At 40.3% G+C, this 13,807-nt stretch overlaps 1 protein-coding gene across 2 annotated transcripts; it reads right to left on the reverse strand.

Moving 5' to 3' along the window:
* Window positions 1–1,253: 1,253 nt before the first annotated feature.
* Window positions 1,254–13,544, reverse strand: fgd6 (FYVE, RhoGEF and PH domain containing 6). Of its 2 annotated transcripts, none has more exons than XM_079582715.1 (21): window positions 13,306–13,544; window positions 10,562–12,515; window positions 6,830–6,941; window positions 6,529–6,596; window positions 6,414–6,444; window positions 4,328–4,479; window positions 4,030–4,186; window positions 3,794–3,881; window positions 3,659–3,709; window positions 3,505–3,563; window positions 3,348–3,419; window positions 3,220–3,288; window positions 3,071–3,154; window positions 2,893–2,972; window positions 2,695–2,797; window positions 2,391–2,534; window positions 2,204–2,306; window positions 2,018–2,112; window positions 1,820–1,948; window positions 1,570–1,718; window positions 1,254–1,493 (listed from the first exon to the last, which is right to left on the reverse strand). In XM_079582715.1, the coding sequence occupies exons 1-21, from the start codon at window positions 13,313–13,315 to the stop codon at window positions 1,451–1,453; spliced, it is 3,753 nt and encodes a 1,250-aa protein (XP_079438841.1). In that variant the 5' UTR covers window positions 13,316–13,544; the 3' UTR covers window positions 1,254–1,450. The 2 variants fall into 2 exon arrangements, with proteins under 2 accessions (XP_079438841.1, XP_079438840.1); XM_079582714.1 differs by having other exon boundaries at window positions 6,830–6,944.
* Between the last annotated feature and the right edge of the window lie 263 nt (window positions 13,545–13,807).

A 13,807-nucleotide genomic window follows, 5' to 3' on the forward strand; every position in this document is an offset into this window, starting at 1 on the left:
AAGAAATCTAACCGCTGCTTTTATTACGACTTTAGAGCACCCCTTCAATAACGTCAATAATAGAACATTGTTTTTTGTTTTCACTCACATTGTATCCACGGCATGGATGTGTCAAAGAATCCACTGGTGTAGTAAAATATTGGACCCCATGCCTATAGTAATGCATTAGTTGAGTTTTGCAATAAAGCTTGAGAAAGTATTCAACATAAACATTGTAAAAGATGCCAATGAGACAGTGATTTACTGTATTTTTATTAAACTATTGCCTGACAGTTATAAAAATACTAACTTGTAATGACTGAGCAAATGTTTTATTTTACAACTGTGAGGAAGTCTAGCATCCCCTTTACAAAAAATAAAACAGTACAATTTAGCAAAAAACATGAAGTAGTAGTGCAAAATATGGTTGCCTTATCTATCTAAAAACCCCAACATAAAAAAAGATAAACTGCATATACATTTGTTTGCAATTAATTTTATAAATGCGTAACTAAACTTCCCATTTCCTTTTTATAAGGAAACTGCAGTTTCTCCTGGTTAAAGTCTTCATCTGATAATTACTTAACAAGTGTCTCCCCCAGAATTAACTAAACCCTGACCTCGAAAACAGTTACAAATGGTGCATTTCATAAAACAAAACTTCACCCATATTATAAATACAGAATTACTTTGAGACAATGTTACTCAATGTAACAACTTCATACACACAATAAGCAAAATAAGAAAATTATGAATGATACAAACTGCCCCTAATCCAGTTTTTCACCAGGATGGCTAACAAAAAATAAAAGAAAGAGAAATAAATAAATACATTTCGAAATGAGAAAGAACAACCTGCATACTGATATCTTCATAAGATATGCCTAATATTCACAGTAAAATCAATAATTAATCCACAGACTATAATCAGCTTTCTGAAAATGCTTCTGTTAAGTGTAATCTAACATTGAACTAATAAAATGTCGTAATTTCTGCACTTGATGAATGTTTGTCCTGAATGTTAATTATTTTATCGTTGTCTTATGCAATTCTTGTACATTATTTCACATAATTATCTGCTTTGTAATGTGTAATGGTAGAAAACTAATGTTGTTTAGTCATGCAATATGCAAACTATAGCGTTATAAGTTAAGTTATACTGCATTAATCTCTGTTATGGGACAATTGAAATTCTAAGCTTTGTCTAGTCTGAGCTGAAATGTGTGAATTTTGTCTCATGAAATTGTCTGTTCATTTGACACTTGCACAAACGTACGTACTGACACGACCCATACAAACTAACCGATACCCCTGGCCTCCTTCTCCTTCCCAAACAGTAAAGGTTAAGCCTCCCTTTGGCCTTATGCAGTTTTCCTGCTTTAAGTTTGTAATCAATAGTCCTTCTTGGCCCCAGGCCCTCTCATCTCGGTTTACGTCGTGATTTTGCCACTGCTTCAAAGCTCTTCGTTGGTTATTCTTCAAGTATCATTGCCTCTTGGAACGCCTCAATCCATCTAAACATAAAACAACCACACACATTGTCTCTCTGTAAGTAAAAACTTGACCGCAGACATGCTTCAGCTGCATTACCTTTGTGCAGTCGGTATGTCATCCGCTTTAAAGATATAAAATAATGTGTTTTTGTGATAGAGCTTGAATTGTAACTTTCGTGCAGGTCCATTTTTCTCCTCCCGCAGAAAGAAACCAAGCAAAGGCTGGCTCTCCAATGCTGCAACATCCTGGAAATTATAATGTATTATCATAAACACAGCCAAAAATTAAAACATAAATGGTTATACAGTATATTAAACATTAAAGTGAACATTTAAGATTAGAGTACCTCACTAGCAGCATAGGTGTAGAGAACTTTATCCTTGATTACAAACCACAGCCTTTTCCACTGCTTCTTGTAACTTTTGGATCTGTTTAAGTAGCCACTTATTGAAGAGTTTTCTGTATTAGCTGAAACCTAATAGAAAGTAGGTAAAAGTATTGGAACGATTTCGCTTTGAAAAACATCCTATTCAAAATGGCAAACCTCTTTTAGTGCAGCAGGAATCTTCTTCTGTTTTCTCGTAAAGGAAAAAGCGCCAGCTTTGATTGGAGACATGGATGTTGATGCGCAGCGATCACCTAAAAGTAACAAAACATGCGTTTTTTATACAATGCATGTTTTTACTCATACTGTAAATATGGTCTTAAAAGTCAATGTGACACCACGAACTGTTCTCTTGAAGTATTGCAAAGCACTGGTCGCAGACACGTGCTGGCTGGTTCTTCAGGTACTCCAGGTAGTACTTATTAGTGGAGCAAGCCTGACACACCACCTTTCACAGAAATATACAATATATAGGGACATAAGAACTGCATTGATATGCATTGTCGTAGTATTTGTTTTATGTAAAACGTACCTTTCCACAGGCTCGACAGTGATGCCTCCTCCAGGTAAGAGTGAACTCACAGGTACAGATCATGCACATTGTTGCCCTCAGGTCTGGGATCCAAATAGGAGCCTTTGAACCCAATGGGGCTCCGCTGTCCACAGCAACCTCAGCCTTAGTACAGAAAAAATACATCGTAATGTCATGTGATGAGTAATGTTCAAGCATATCTTTAACTTTTAGAAGCAATATTATTTTGTATATGCACTCTCCAAAAACATTTAACATATTGTATAGTATTAAATGGTTTTCAGCACCAGTATGCGAGACTTACCTCCTCAAGACTACGGCTGGCTATGAATGTTATTTTCTTCTTGGTGTAATCATCAATAGCTTTAGCAATGGCCTCTAACCACTCATCCCTCTCTGTGGCTGAGCTGCAAAGACAGTATGCATGAAATAAATAACCAGTTGTGAACAGCAACCAATTTGAATCAAATAAATACATTTAGAAAATTAGGAAAAACATTACTTGGCTGACAGAATAAAAGAGCGCTCCACACTCTCAATGTTCAGCTCATTCTGATAGGCCTCTTGACTGGGTTTGCTCACCTAGACGAAACATTGATTATCCCAGGAAGTGTCTGGTAGATTAATGTGTGTAAATCAAGTACATCAGTGTGACATTATAAAACAAGTGCGACTTTTACCTTCATTCCAGCTAAAGAGAGAATACTGTTGAGTCTGTATTGCCCTGATTGGACTGGTGTAGTATACATTAGGGCATCATTAAACTAGGAAATCCAAAATAGGAATTAGCATTTAATTTGTTTTAGTCAACAACTCTAAATATGCTCACCAAGAAGAACATCCGTGGCTGCATGACTTTCCGGGACAGCTTCATCAAAGTGCCCTCTTTTAAAAACACCTGTAAAACATAAGTTGAATTTGTTTTTGTTACAGAAAACAGTAATTTTGCTGACTTACCCTTCCTGGTTGTACAATCTCATGTTGACCATTAAGACTATACTGAATTTGCATCAGCTTCTGAAAGTTATCCTGCAAAAGAGTTCAGGCGAATGATGCAACGGTTACCGAAAAACCACAACACTTGAAATATATAGCTTGAAAGAAAACTACTGACCCCCTGTTTCATAATATCGTTGGCATGGTTAGCTACTTCTTTCACTATACAAAGTGCAGCTGCGTTGAGTTGAGAGAACAAATTGGTAAATTTATAAAATCATGTAAGTTAAAGTATCAGGCCAAAGGGGTAAAACATGATGCACAGTTCTTACCCTGAGTATCTTTGTGATCTTCTGAATGAGCAACAAGATTCTTCAGGTAATCTGCATAAAATCATGTAATTTAACCACTTTATGTTTCAGAATTGATTTCAATAGGATTGTCTGCATAAATAATAACAACTTTACCTGTAAGCAGGAGTTGGTACTGGGGGATTCGTTGCACAGGTTTTAACAAGTAGTGTTTCAGAGCCAGATTTGCACATCTTGGACTCATCTGTGTAAAAATAAACGAAAGAAAAAAAGCCTTTTACACTGTGCCACAGAGTTTTCCTATTTAAACAGTTTTATTGAAAAACCCAAAACCTATTAAGATTAGAAATGCAGTGCTTGAGTAAAAAAAAGAAAGAAAGTCAAATCCAAACCTCAAACTCTCGAACAACAGCAGCAAAAGCTGGGTTTTTCCTGCATTGTTCATCCAGCAGAGACACATTGTTGTCAAACTGACGAATGTAGGTGGAGTACATTTTTAGGTAAGGACCCTTCTTAACAAAGATGTCAGAAAGTCTCTGATGATCACTCCTAAATTGAGACACATGTCAAGAATTAAAATATTACAGTAAATACTGAGCAAAAGATGTATTTATGAATAGTAAAAGCAATCTTTTACAGCCTGTATAAACATATTTAGAGCATTAAAAGAGTAATATGCATAGTGTTTACCAGTGAGCGACTCTCTCCTCCAGCTCTTTCAGCAGGTCTTTATTCAGCTCATACAGCTGCGGCAGATAATACAGGATTTGGCTGAGGATGCGCTCATCCACTACAGCCTTTCCATTTCGATCGGTCGCCTTGGCAACAGCATCTCGAAAGTCCTAAAGAAAGATTGACCACAATTTTAGAGAAGACGAATGGTCAGTTACAAAAACAAACTGTAAAGCCAAGCCTAACACCCAGTAAAGCACTAGCAGGGCATTCGGCCAAAGCTTAATCAGCAGTTCTAACTGTCCAGTGTGCCAAAACATACATCCACCTGGAAGGAAGCAAGGAGGCCATGCAGGATCCTTGCCCCTGTTAACTTCAATTTCCACTTAACACTGCTGGCCCATAACTGCTGAAGCAGGAACCAGAACTGTACATTCACACTCATCATGGATAACACCTCTCACCCACTGCACCCACTGCAGAGGAGCTGAGCAGCTCCTTCAGTGACAAACTGAGGCACCCGTCAGTGCAGGAGGGAGCGCTACACAGTCAGACTGTACACATCAATTCAGTTGTTATGTGTAATAATGGAGGTTATTGCAAATGCCTGTAATAAATGTCACTTTATCAATCACATTCATTTTCCATGCCCAGACTTCCCGATCCACGCACACTTCCTCTAGCTCTTCTGGGAGGATCCCAAGGATCCTAGAGGAAATAGTCCCTCCAGTGTGTCCTCGGTCTTCTGGGGGCCTCCTCCCGAGGGAGATGACCAGGAGGCATCCGAAACATATGCTCGAGCCACCTCAGCTGGCTCCTCTCAACCATAAAAAGCATGTCTATGGGTGACTGAGCTCCTCACCCTATCACTGAGATTGCACCCAGCCACCATGCAAAGGAAACTCATTTTGGCCGCCTGTATCCACGATCTCAGTCATGACCAATCGTGATACTGAGCCGGTAAATCGAGAGCTTTGCCCCTCAACTCAGCTCCCTCTACCGCAACAGTCCGATACAGCGGAGAACCATGGCCTCAGATTTGGGGGTGCTGATACTCATCATCATAATATCTAGTCTAATACGTTTGTTAAGTAATGATGTCATCATTAAGAGGACGACGTTCAGCAGAAGACTGCTGTCCCAGCACTGCTCCACAGACAGGCTGTGGAAGTTTTTTGTTCCTCGTGCCATTAGACTGCATAATAACTCTCTCACTTAGCCAAGAGATTCAAATTGATATAATATCATTTTCACTCTGGACTTTCTTTCGTAAGACTTTTCTAGCATTAATGATCACATATGTTCATTCTTCCTGGAGAAATAGTGAGCTATATTATTCTAATTATGTGTAAAACAGTTTTGGGCCTTTTATCTGCTGTTATTTCAGCAGGAGCTTCAGATAAAGTTGCGTTTTTTGCTGTGTTTATCAATGGAACTCTCAACAGTTTGGAGCCGGAAACAGCTTATTATTATAGTGTGTGATGCTACACTTAACAAACATTTTGAAATTAAAAGATACAAAACACACCAAACATTTTTCCTGTTGGTGTATTAGTAATTACTTACGTGTATTGCCACAACACTCATCAGCTAAATTCTATTCACAAAAATATGTGAGAATTACATTACATATTAAATTACAAGTCACTATCGGTGTATATGTTGTATTCACCTTATTCCGCCCCGCCCACTTTTGCCTCTTTTTGCTTTGTCTCGGCACTTCTGTTGTCCTGACACCTCCGGCAGAGCACGAAGCCCGTTCATTTAAACGGAGAACGACGGACAATGTTCGCCTCTCAAATCTGATGTTTAGTAGAACGATTTGTGTAAAATGTCCAATGTTCACTTGCACCAACATGTCCACACTGCACCGCTTCTCTTAGCAGCCTAAAATCGGCTTTGTTTTTGTGTAGTAACTGATTTTATCTGAACTTTTCTAGTACCATGTTAACAGATAGGAGAAAAACGGCATTTTCTTATGAAAAAAAAACATTGCCACATAACAGGAGTCTGTCATACAGTAACTATGTCTACATGGCGACTGTATGATGCACAAGGAAATACACAAAACTAGCATCTAAAGTGTTACAGAATTAAAACTTACTATGTGAAGAAGCTTTAGGACGTCTACAAACCTAAAACAAAACAACATGTTGACATTTAGTCACTTCATTAAAACACAAATACGTTGTATTTATATGTAAAAATGTTACACTCACACTTTTTCTGAACTCATAATTTCCTGAGCAATGTGCACCACTTTCTTACACTTGATTTCATCTTCAAGCTAAAAAGACAGTGACAGACAATACATTACAGGTACAACAATAAATACAATAAATAATGAAATACATATGTGGAGTGCTGCTTACAAATGTGTACGTGAAAAGTGTTAAGAATGAAACTGTCTAGAATTGGTTACTGTGGGTTAACACACATTGAGCGTTTATAGAGTTGTAAGAGTATTTTAAGTAAGTATTATAATTAACAGTTTGTTTAATGAAAGCCATGACGTGCTACCTGCTGATCCACTTGGTTACTGTGTTCTTTGCTGGACGTTGAACTGTGATCTTCTTCATCTGAACTATGGATTTCATCTTCTTCAGAGTGGACCTCCTGCCTCAGCCAGCCACTTCTTGTCAGAACAGCAAAACATACAAACATTAGGCACACAAGCAACAGAGCTCCAGTTTGAAACCGATTTACTTTACTTTGTGGTAAGAGACATGCTGATGCTGGTTGAGGGCTGTGCAGCAGATTACGACTTTTACTTCCTCGAGTCAGATAGTCAAGGTTGATTGTCTTCTCGGTATAGCTTTAGTTTATTGTACGTTTTGTAAATGCATTGTCCCTTCGAAAATATATACAAGCAACAACTTGTAGATCTCAATTGATTTATAGTTTTCCTCAATTAAGTTGAACTAAATGACTCCATGTGTTGATTTGGCCACTTCAAGAATAAAGTCATATTTGCTTGTCATTCGTTACACTGTTAATCCAGTGGTGGGAACAGCAGCTTGAATGCTTAAGGCCTTTTATTCTCTTACAAATTTGTCTCCCAACGGTTTCTTTTACCTAAAATTCAATACACGCTCAAATCCCTTTCTCATACAGAGCATTCCAATACATTGTGTCAGGCACAGAGCTCCGCTTGTTTACAGCCTGAGGCTAGATAAACTTAACAGGTTCAGATGCCTGGGAAACACAGCACGTGGCCACGTTCCAGCCACTACATACGACATAGCAATCCATATTGTTTATCACAGATTTTCTGTACATGGAGCTGATCACAATGCTAGTAGCCCACTATAAATCCATAAATAATAATTATGTCTTACTTATGTGGTCTTAACTTCCCAACCCCGCATGGCTTCTGTTGCCATGCTGGGACGTCTGCATAACCGATATTAACAGCCAGTTTGGGAGAATCATGAAATTATGTTTACGCTGTATTTAGACCACACTCTCATGTTTAAAAAACACATAATTCAGGCTCTACAATGACTTTGTAGAGAAACATTGTAACGGAGTTGACAGCAGGTTACACATGGTCGTTCCAAGAGTGGGCAGCAGAAGGAGGACATTGGCAGTTGCTGAAGGTTTATTTTCCCTGTTCTCAAGAGCTGTGTGGCGTTTCTGCAATTCTCAGACATTTCCTGCTGTAGCCACTGAAAATAACCCACAGGAAAACAGGCTGACCTACTGCACATCAATGCTCTATTGAAATGCAATGCCTTTGACACAAAAGGTTGACTTTCATACAATTAAAAAATTTAAATACAAACTTGGTGCATCAATACTTTGACCAAACAGCTGACTGGCTGTGGACAAAGCTCTCACCAAACAAAAAATTTTAAAACTCAATCACATTTAGATCTCAAAGAAAACAATGATAAAGTGATCTACAAATATTCAAGTTCTCCAGAAGAATACTTTAAAGCTGCAGAACATATGAGGGCACAGTGCCAACCTCAGGGTAATAACAGGGCTCCAGACAAATGTTTTGGGTTGCTGGGGCTGCCATCTGTCTGTCTCTGTCAGAGGGGAGGACCAGGGAGTAGAGGTCGGGAGCAGGCATCCACGTTAGAGTATTCGAAATATCCTCTAGCCCAGTGGTTCCAAAACTTTTTTCCTTGAAGCCCCGCCTACGCATGCTGTAGTCAGGCTGTGCCCCCCCAGTCCAAAACTATGAAGCCACAAATGTACTTAAACATATAAATTAGCACCGGGCCCCTCCGGTTGGGAACCACTGCTCTAGCCAGACCCTTGGCGGCATGAGGTGTATCCCAATCTCACTGGACAAACCTGACAAAAGAGTACAAGGGAGGGCAGAGAGTCGGCCGAAGAAATAAAGAGGCCCATCCACAATTACCACAAAAGAATCCAAGTTGTCACTGATGTTAAAGGGCGATACGCGGTATGAAGAACTGGGGCAAGTAAACTCTTGATCAGGGCCATTTTTTGAGTTTTTTTCTCCATAATGATTTAAAAAGAGTAAACTCTGTTGTTTGACCATAAATGGCTTCACACAACCACAAACTATGACTGAAAAAAAATTATCATTAAAACAAAACAGTTGGTCAGAAATCAGGAGCGATCGATATGTGGATAATAATTGTAATAATTATTTTAACAAAGTCGTCCAGCCCAAACCAACATGATGCATGTTCACATTTATTTGAGCTGAGAGCATTGACTTGGATAAATCTAAGAAGGACAGAAAGGAGAGAGAGAAAAGGAGGCGTGGTACAAAATGAATGTTATAAGCAAAAGTCTGCAACATAAACTATAGTAGTTCCGAGTATAGATCAGCCTCCGAGGTCGACAAACTTGTGACCGATTTTCACTGCAATGTTTCTTAGCTCCTCAAGAAAAGATGTATAAAATGTATGTAATAAGGTAAATAAAAGAGCCATGCAGACGCGCAAGATGAAGAGCTGTCGGATGAAGAGCTAACACGCCCAAAAATTATATGGGTGCTCTCAAGATATAACCTGGCTAACGCCAGAATGCTGAGTGCGCTCGAATCATTTTGAACTGCACAGCAGCCTGGGGACCATGGCCGAAATTTTCACATGGATTTGGGAACCAATCACAGAACGAGGAGGGACGGCAAGATGATGACGCGCTATTCGATATACGGAAGCTTGCAGTTTATTTACGGATTCAAAAAAAAAAGTTTATTTACGGATCAAACATGACAGCAGCAGACACGACGCTATTTTTCAATCAAGCTTTAGGCCGTTTTCTAAATAGTTTAGCTCGAAAGTTTACAGTGGGTACGTCGTCTCATACGATGATACGATTGGCCATGGCCTCGTGCAGACGCATGATAGACATTCGTAGCGCCCAATGAACGGCTATGGACGATCGTAAACCACATCTCTCCTACGGGAAAATGAATTGGTGGTCCCCAGACTAAATATCACTTGTGATTTTAGTCTGGCGTTAGCCAGGCTACTCAAGATAAGCAGAGTTACTACCATTTTTTCATAAGATTAATAAATCAATCAATGCACGATACAAATCCTGATGCAGACTTAATTTTGATTTATAAATCCACAGCGATAGCAGTTGAATATACATGTATTATAACTGCTGCTGCTATTGATGAAAACTCATAAAATCATGAATCTAAAGTCTGGAAGGTCAGTTTTGAGCCTGAGCTGAAGAACTGACAACTGGGGAGCAGGTGAGAGGAGCGACGCTTTTCCAAAACTCTAGTGATCTTAAAATGCTTATTGGAGTAAATTATAATTCGCGCTACTTATCGTGAATCAGTGTTAATGGTGATGAACGTTGGATGCTGAGGGGGGTCATGAGATGATGGATTGAAGGGCCTATAATATATCATGCCATATTAGACCTTCCACAGTCGCAGGAATAATACAGAGCCAGTCCACATTTAGTTTGAGAAGAAAAGAAAAAAAAAGTAATGTCACAATGCTCTCTCTCTCACATCATGCACTAGATATGATGTTCTATCTTTTTCAAGCTTTTCAGGTGCACACTTGAGTACATTAACCACATCATGTCCTCTCAGACACATTGCTGTTTCCACAATTTAATTATAATGTTTGCAGATTCTGTTTAACATGTTCATGACGCAATCATTTGGTGCCTATTATAAATATTACTTGGCAAACTACTTACATGAGTTCTTTGGCCAAGAGACAATAAACATATTTGACTCTAATTTATGTAGAAAAGCCAAGTTGGAGTTGCAGATCCCTGGTGTTTATTATACTGTACCTCTTGTAGTCATCGTCATGGCATCTGTGGTAGGGGTCTTGTACTTCATAGATATCATCATCATCTACATCATCATCAGGAGGCCATCCCAGTCCTGCACTGTGAAACGGCAGGTTCATGTACTCGGGTATCTCCTCATACAGCGGCACATTCTCATACTCCGCAGAGTCCTGTCCATCTTCAGGCATGTGCCCACTGCTACTATTAGTCCGCTCCAGGCGTTTTTCTGTGCAGTTTGACTCAACATTGGCGTGATCTAGAGACTGTCCTCCCTTGGTTAGCAGTTTTGGCAGCATCTTGAAAGAAAGCCTCAGTTCTGTAAGTTTGCGAAAAGACAGGCTACTCCTCTGAGGGTCCGATCTAGTTGCCAGGTCAGCTGCGGAGAAAGACTGCGCCCTCTGCTTGCCCCCCAACAGCGGGACTCGACTTTTTGATGGCACGCTGCTTCGAGTAGGCACTTGTCGGCTAAAAAAAGTCACAGATGGTCGGCTGAATCTCCACACAGCTTTTTCAAGTGGTGGAGCAGGTAGATCTCTCATAGGGACGCCTGCATGTGGTGGTGCAGGAGGGCAGCAAGAAGGTGGAGGTGGCACGGGCAGGCTGTGTCTCTGAGGTTTTCTGGGCGGTGGTGCCCGGGGTGCCCTTGGTAATGGAGTGTCCTCTGCAGAGAAGGCTCTTCTCTGTAAGGGATCCTGGCATCCAAGTTTGACCTGCTTCGGAAGGCTGTAGGTGATCGGGTAGAGTGCAAAATCCCCATAACCATCTTCTTCGTACTCAGTGGTTTGAAGAATATCTACCTGCCTTTCGAAGTCAGCTTGAGAAAGCAGTTCTAGGGACTTGGAGGTATTTCTATGAAGTGTAAGGTGTACTGACAAGGAGGTCTGACGAGGGGGGGGAACAGGAGCCTCTGACTCACTGTTGTCCACATGTAATGTCCTGTTGGTGTCCTGTGTGAAAGTTTCCGCTTCTGAACTGATAGAGACGTGGGGAGAAAAACTGTCCTCGTTATTATCCTTTGGACTTTCCACACCATCCTGCCTCACAAGCTCTGGCTTCTTGAATTTACGTGGTTGAGGGACAGGTAGAGGTTTACTCGGTGGAGCAGGAACCTCCAGATCTTGGTACAAAGCCGAAGGTGATTCTTCATTTTCTTCCACAATATCTTGTACCTGAGCAGATTGGCCATAACAAAGTTCAGCCCTGGGGATTACAACAGAAGAAATATCTTCAGTAATGGATGCTGGTCTATGGAGTAGATTGTCTATGTTCGGGGTCTCAGCAGGTTGGATGTCTAAGTTTGAGGGTTCATATTCACAGCAATTATGACTTTGGACACTATCCTGATTGTTTCTCTCTTTGCTTACATAGAATTTGTTTAAGTCTTTTTGTCTTTGAGGCTTGTCCTGTGGCTTTTTCTGAACACTCCCACTGTATTCCTTCTCCACAGCTTCTGCTTCCCTCTGCTGTTCTTGGAGCTTGGACTCTGCTGAACCACATCCATCTGAAGAAACACTATTCAGCAAAAGGTCTTTGTGCAAATCTTTCACAATTTCAGTGGCATCTCCGTTTTGAACGTGACTGCAATGGGAACAGTCCAAAAGTGCACATGAGCAACTGGAAACGGTGTAATCTGATACTCCTTTATCAGCTTTTGATACAATTCCATTTTCTGTGTTGAGCTGTGGCACGTTATCCTCTACTTGCTTGTGTTGCTCTGGTGCGACGTGAAGCACACTGGTTTTGCTCGGTTGGAGTGGAATGGACGTAGATGGCGTAGGTTTGAGTAGACAGGGTTTGGGAGCAACAGCTGGTTTAGGTCTCTTGAGAGTGGACGGGGATGGCTGAGAAACAAGAGACTGGGTCAGGACACCAGGTTTGGGTGCTATCGGAGGGGGGCACAGCCTGGAAGATACAGGGACCTTGGGTTTGGGAGCCAACGGAGGTTTTTTGACACCTGTATGACAACAGAGAGATGAAAATCAATTAAATGAAAAAAAAAAAAAAGACCTATATGTAAGTATGCCTAAAAGCACGTGCATTTGCTTAAAAGTATGCATATTTAAAAGACGCACCATGTGTTAAGCGTTAGTAAAAGTAACTGTGTAATAACATAATAACAACACGTTTCTCTCACTAGTTAACACTTATCTAACGCAACAGCTACAATGACATGAGTGCTGTGGCCTTGGTATACTGTTTTGCGGGACATTTTCCGCCCTGCTGCCTGAATTCTCCCTCAATCTTCTGGATGACCGACACCACGAGAAGTGGAGTCATCAAGCGGATGTTTCCGTAAGGTCTTACCAAAAAGCAACCAGGCCAAAAGAGACAAGCAAAGTAGCTGTGAACTAAAGTTGTTGTGAAAACGCCTCTCGGACAGGCTCACTTAAAAGTAATATAATGCAACCTAATGGCAGACGCTGTGACGGCCCAAATAACACCCATAATAAAGACAAAGACAATTGTAACAGTGCAGCCACACAATAAAAAAAGCAAGCAAAGCAACTTCTTAGGAGATATTCGCTTTGCACAAGATAGTAAATCTATTCAGATGCAACTCACAGTTCCACATGAATGGAAAAAGCCTCGCGACCTTTGTTATGATTTAGCTCAAAGTTAATGTGTTTATAGACGTGCAAATGTTACAGATTTTAGTTGGTGAACAAGGATAAAAAGAATGTTTAATTTATGCTGCTAAAGTTGTTACATGTGCATGGGCTTCCTCGAGTCCTAGCTAAACAAACCTGCGCTCATGACTCTCGACTTTCTCCTTTCTCCATGAGTTATTGTAGTGTTAGTTTCATTGGAATAACGCGAAAAGATGCTTTCTCCCCCTTCTTCGACATCACTGTCAACGTAAAAAATGCCTTCAAAAACAAAACAGACATATCCATAACTGCTTATCTTCACATTGCAAAGAGCCCCACAGAAAAAATAAAACGCCTCGGGCTTTCCCAATTTTTCGAACTTTTTTTCAGCCACGGTGCTTTTTCCCCTTAAACCGTCAAGCTGTGTGTGTTTGGGGGAGCACTTCCGGTACAAGTTTAAACAGAGTTGGATGCAGTTAAATTCAGAGTGCTTTCATGCTTCTTCACAAATGCCCAACCATTTTCCATCCGAAACTTTTTGTTAACTTATGTTTTTGTTCCTATTACTACGACCAAACGAAACTCTGTTACATAGATCCGTTAACAAATGTATTTTATTTTGAAGGGTCGTTTCCGGAGCATGCTGTTGCATCACAAT

This window comes from Gobius niger, assembly GCF_951799975.1.
Source record: "Gobius niger genome assembly, chromosome: 2".
Lineage (NCBI taxonomy): Eukaryota > Metazoa > Chordata > Actinopteri > Gobiiformes > Gobiidae > Gobius > Gobius niger.

Bases quoted from the DNA above. Each gene is read 5' to 3' on its own strand.
- fgd6 (XM_079582714.1), bottom strand. The intron at 6,445-6,528 runs GTGAGTGTAACA...GTTTTGTTTTAG, and splicing joins ATTATGAGTTCAGAAAAAGT to GTTTGTAGACGTCCTAAAGC. The intron at 4,480-6,413 runs GTAAGTTTTAAT...ATCTTTCTTTAG, and splicing joins TCCTAAAGCTTCTTCACATA to GACTTTCGAGATGCTGTTGC.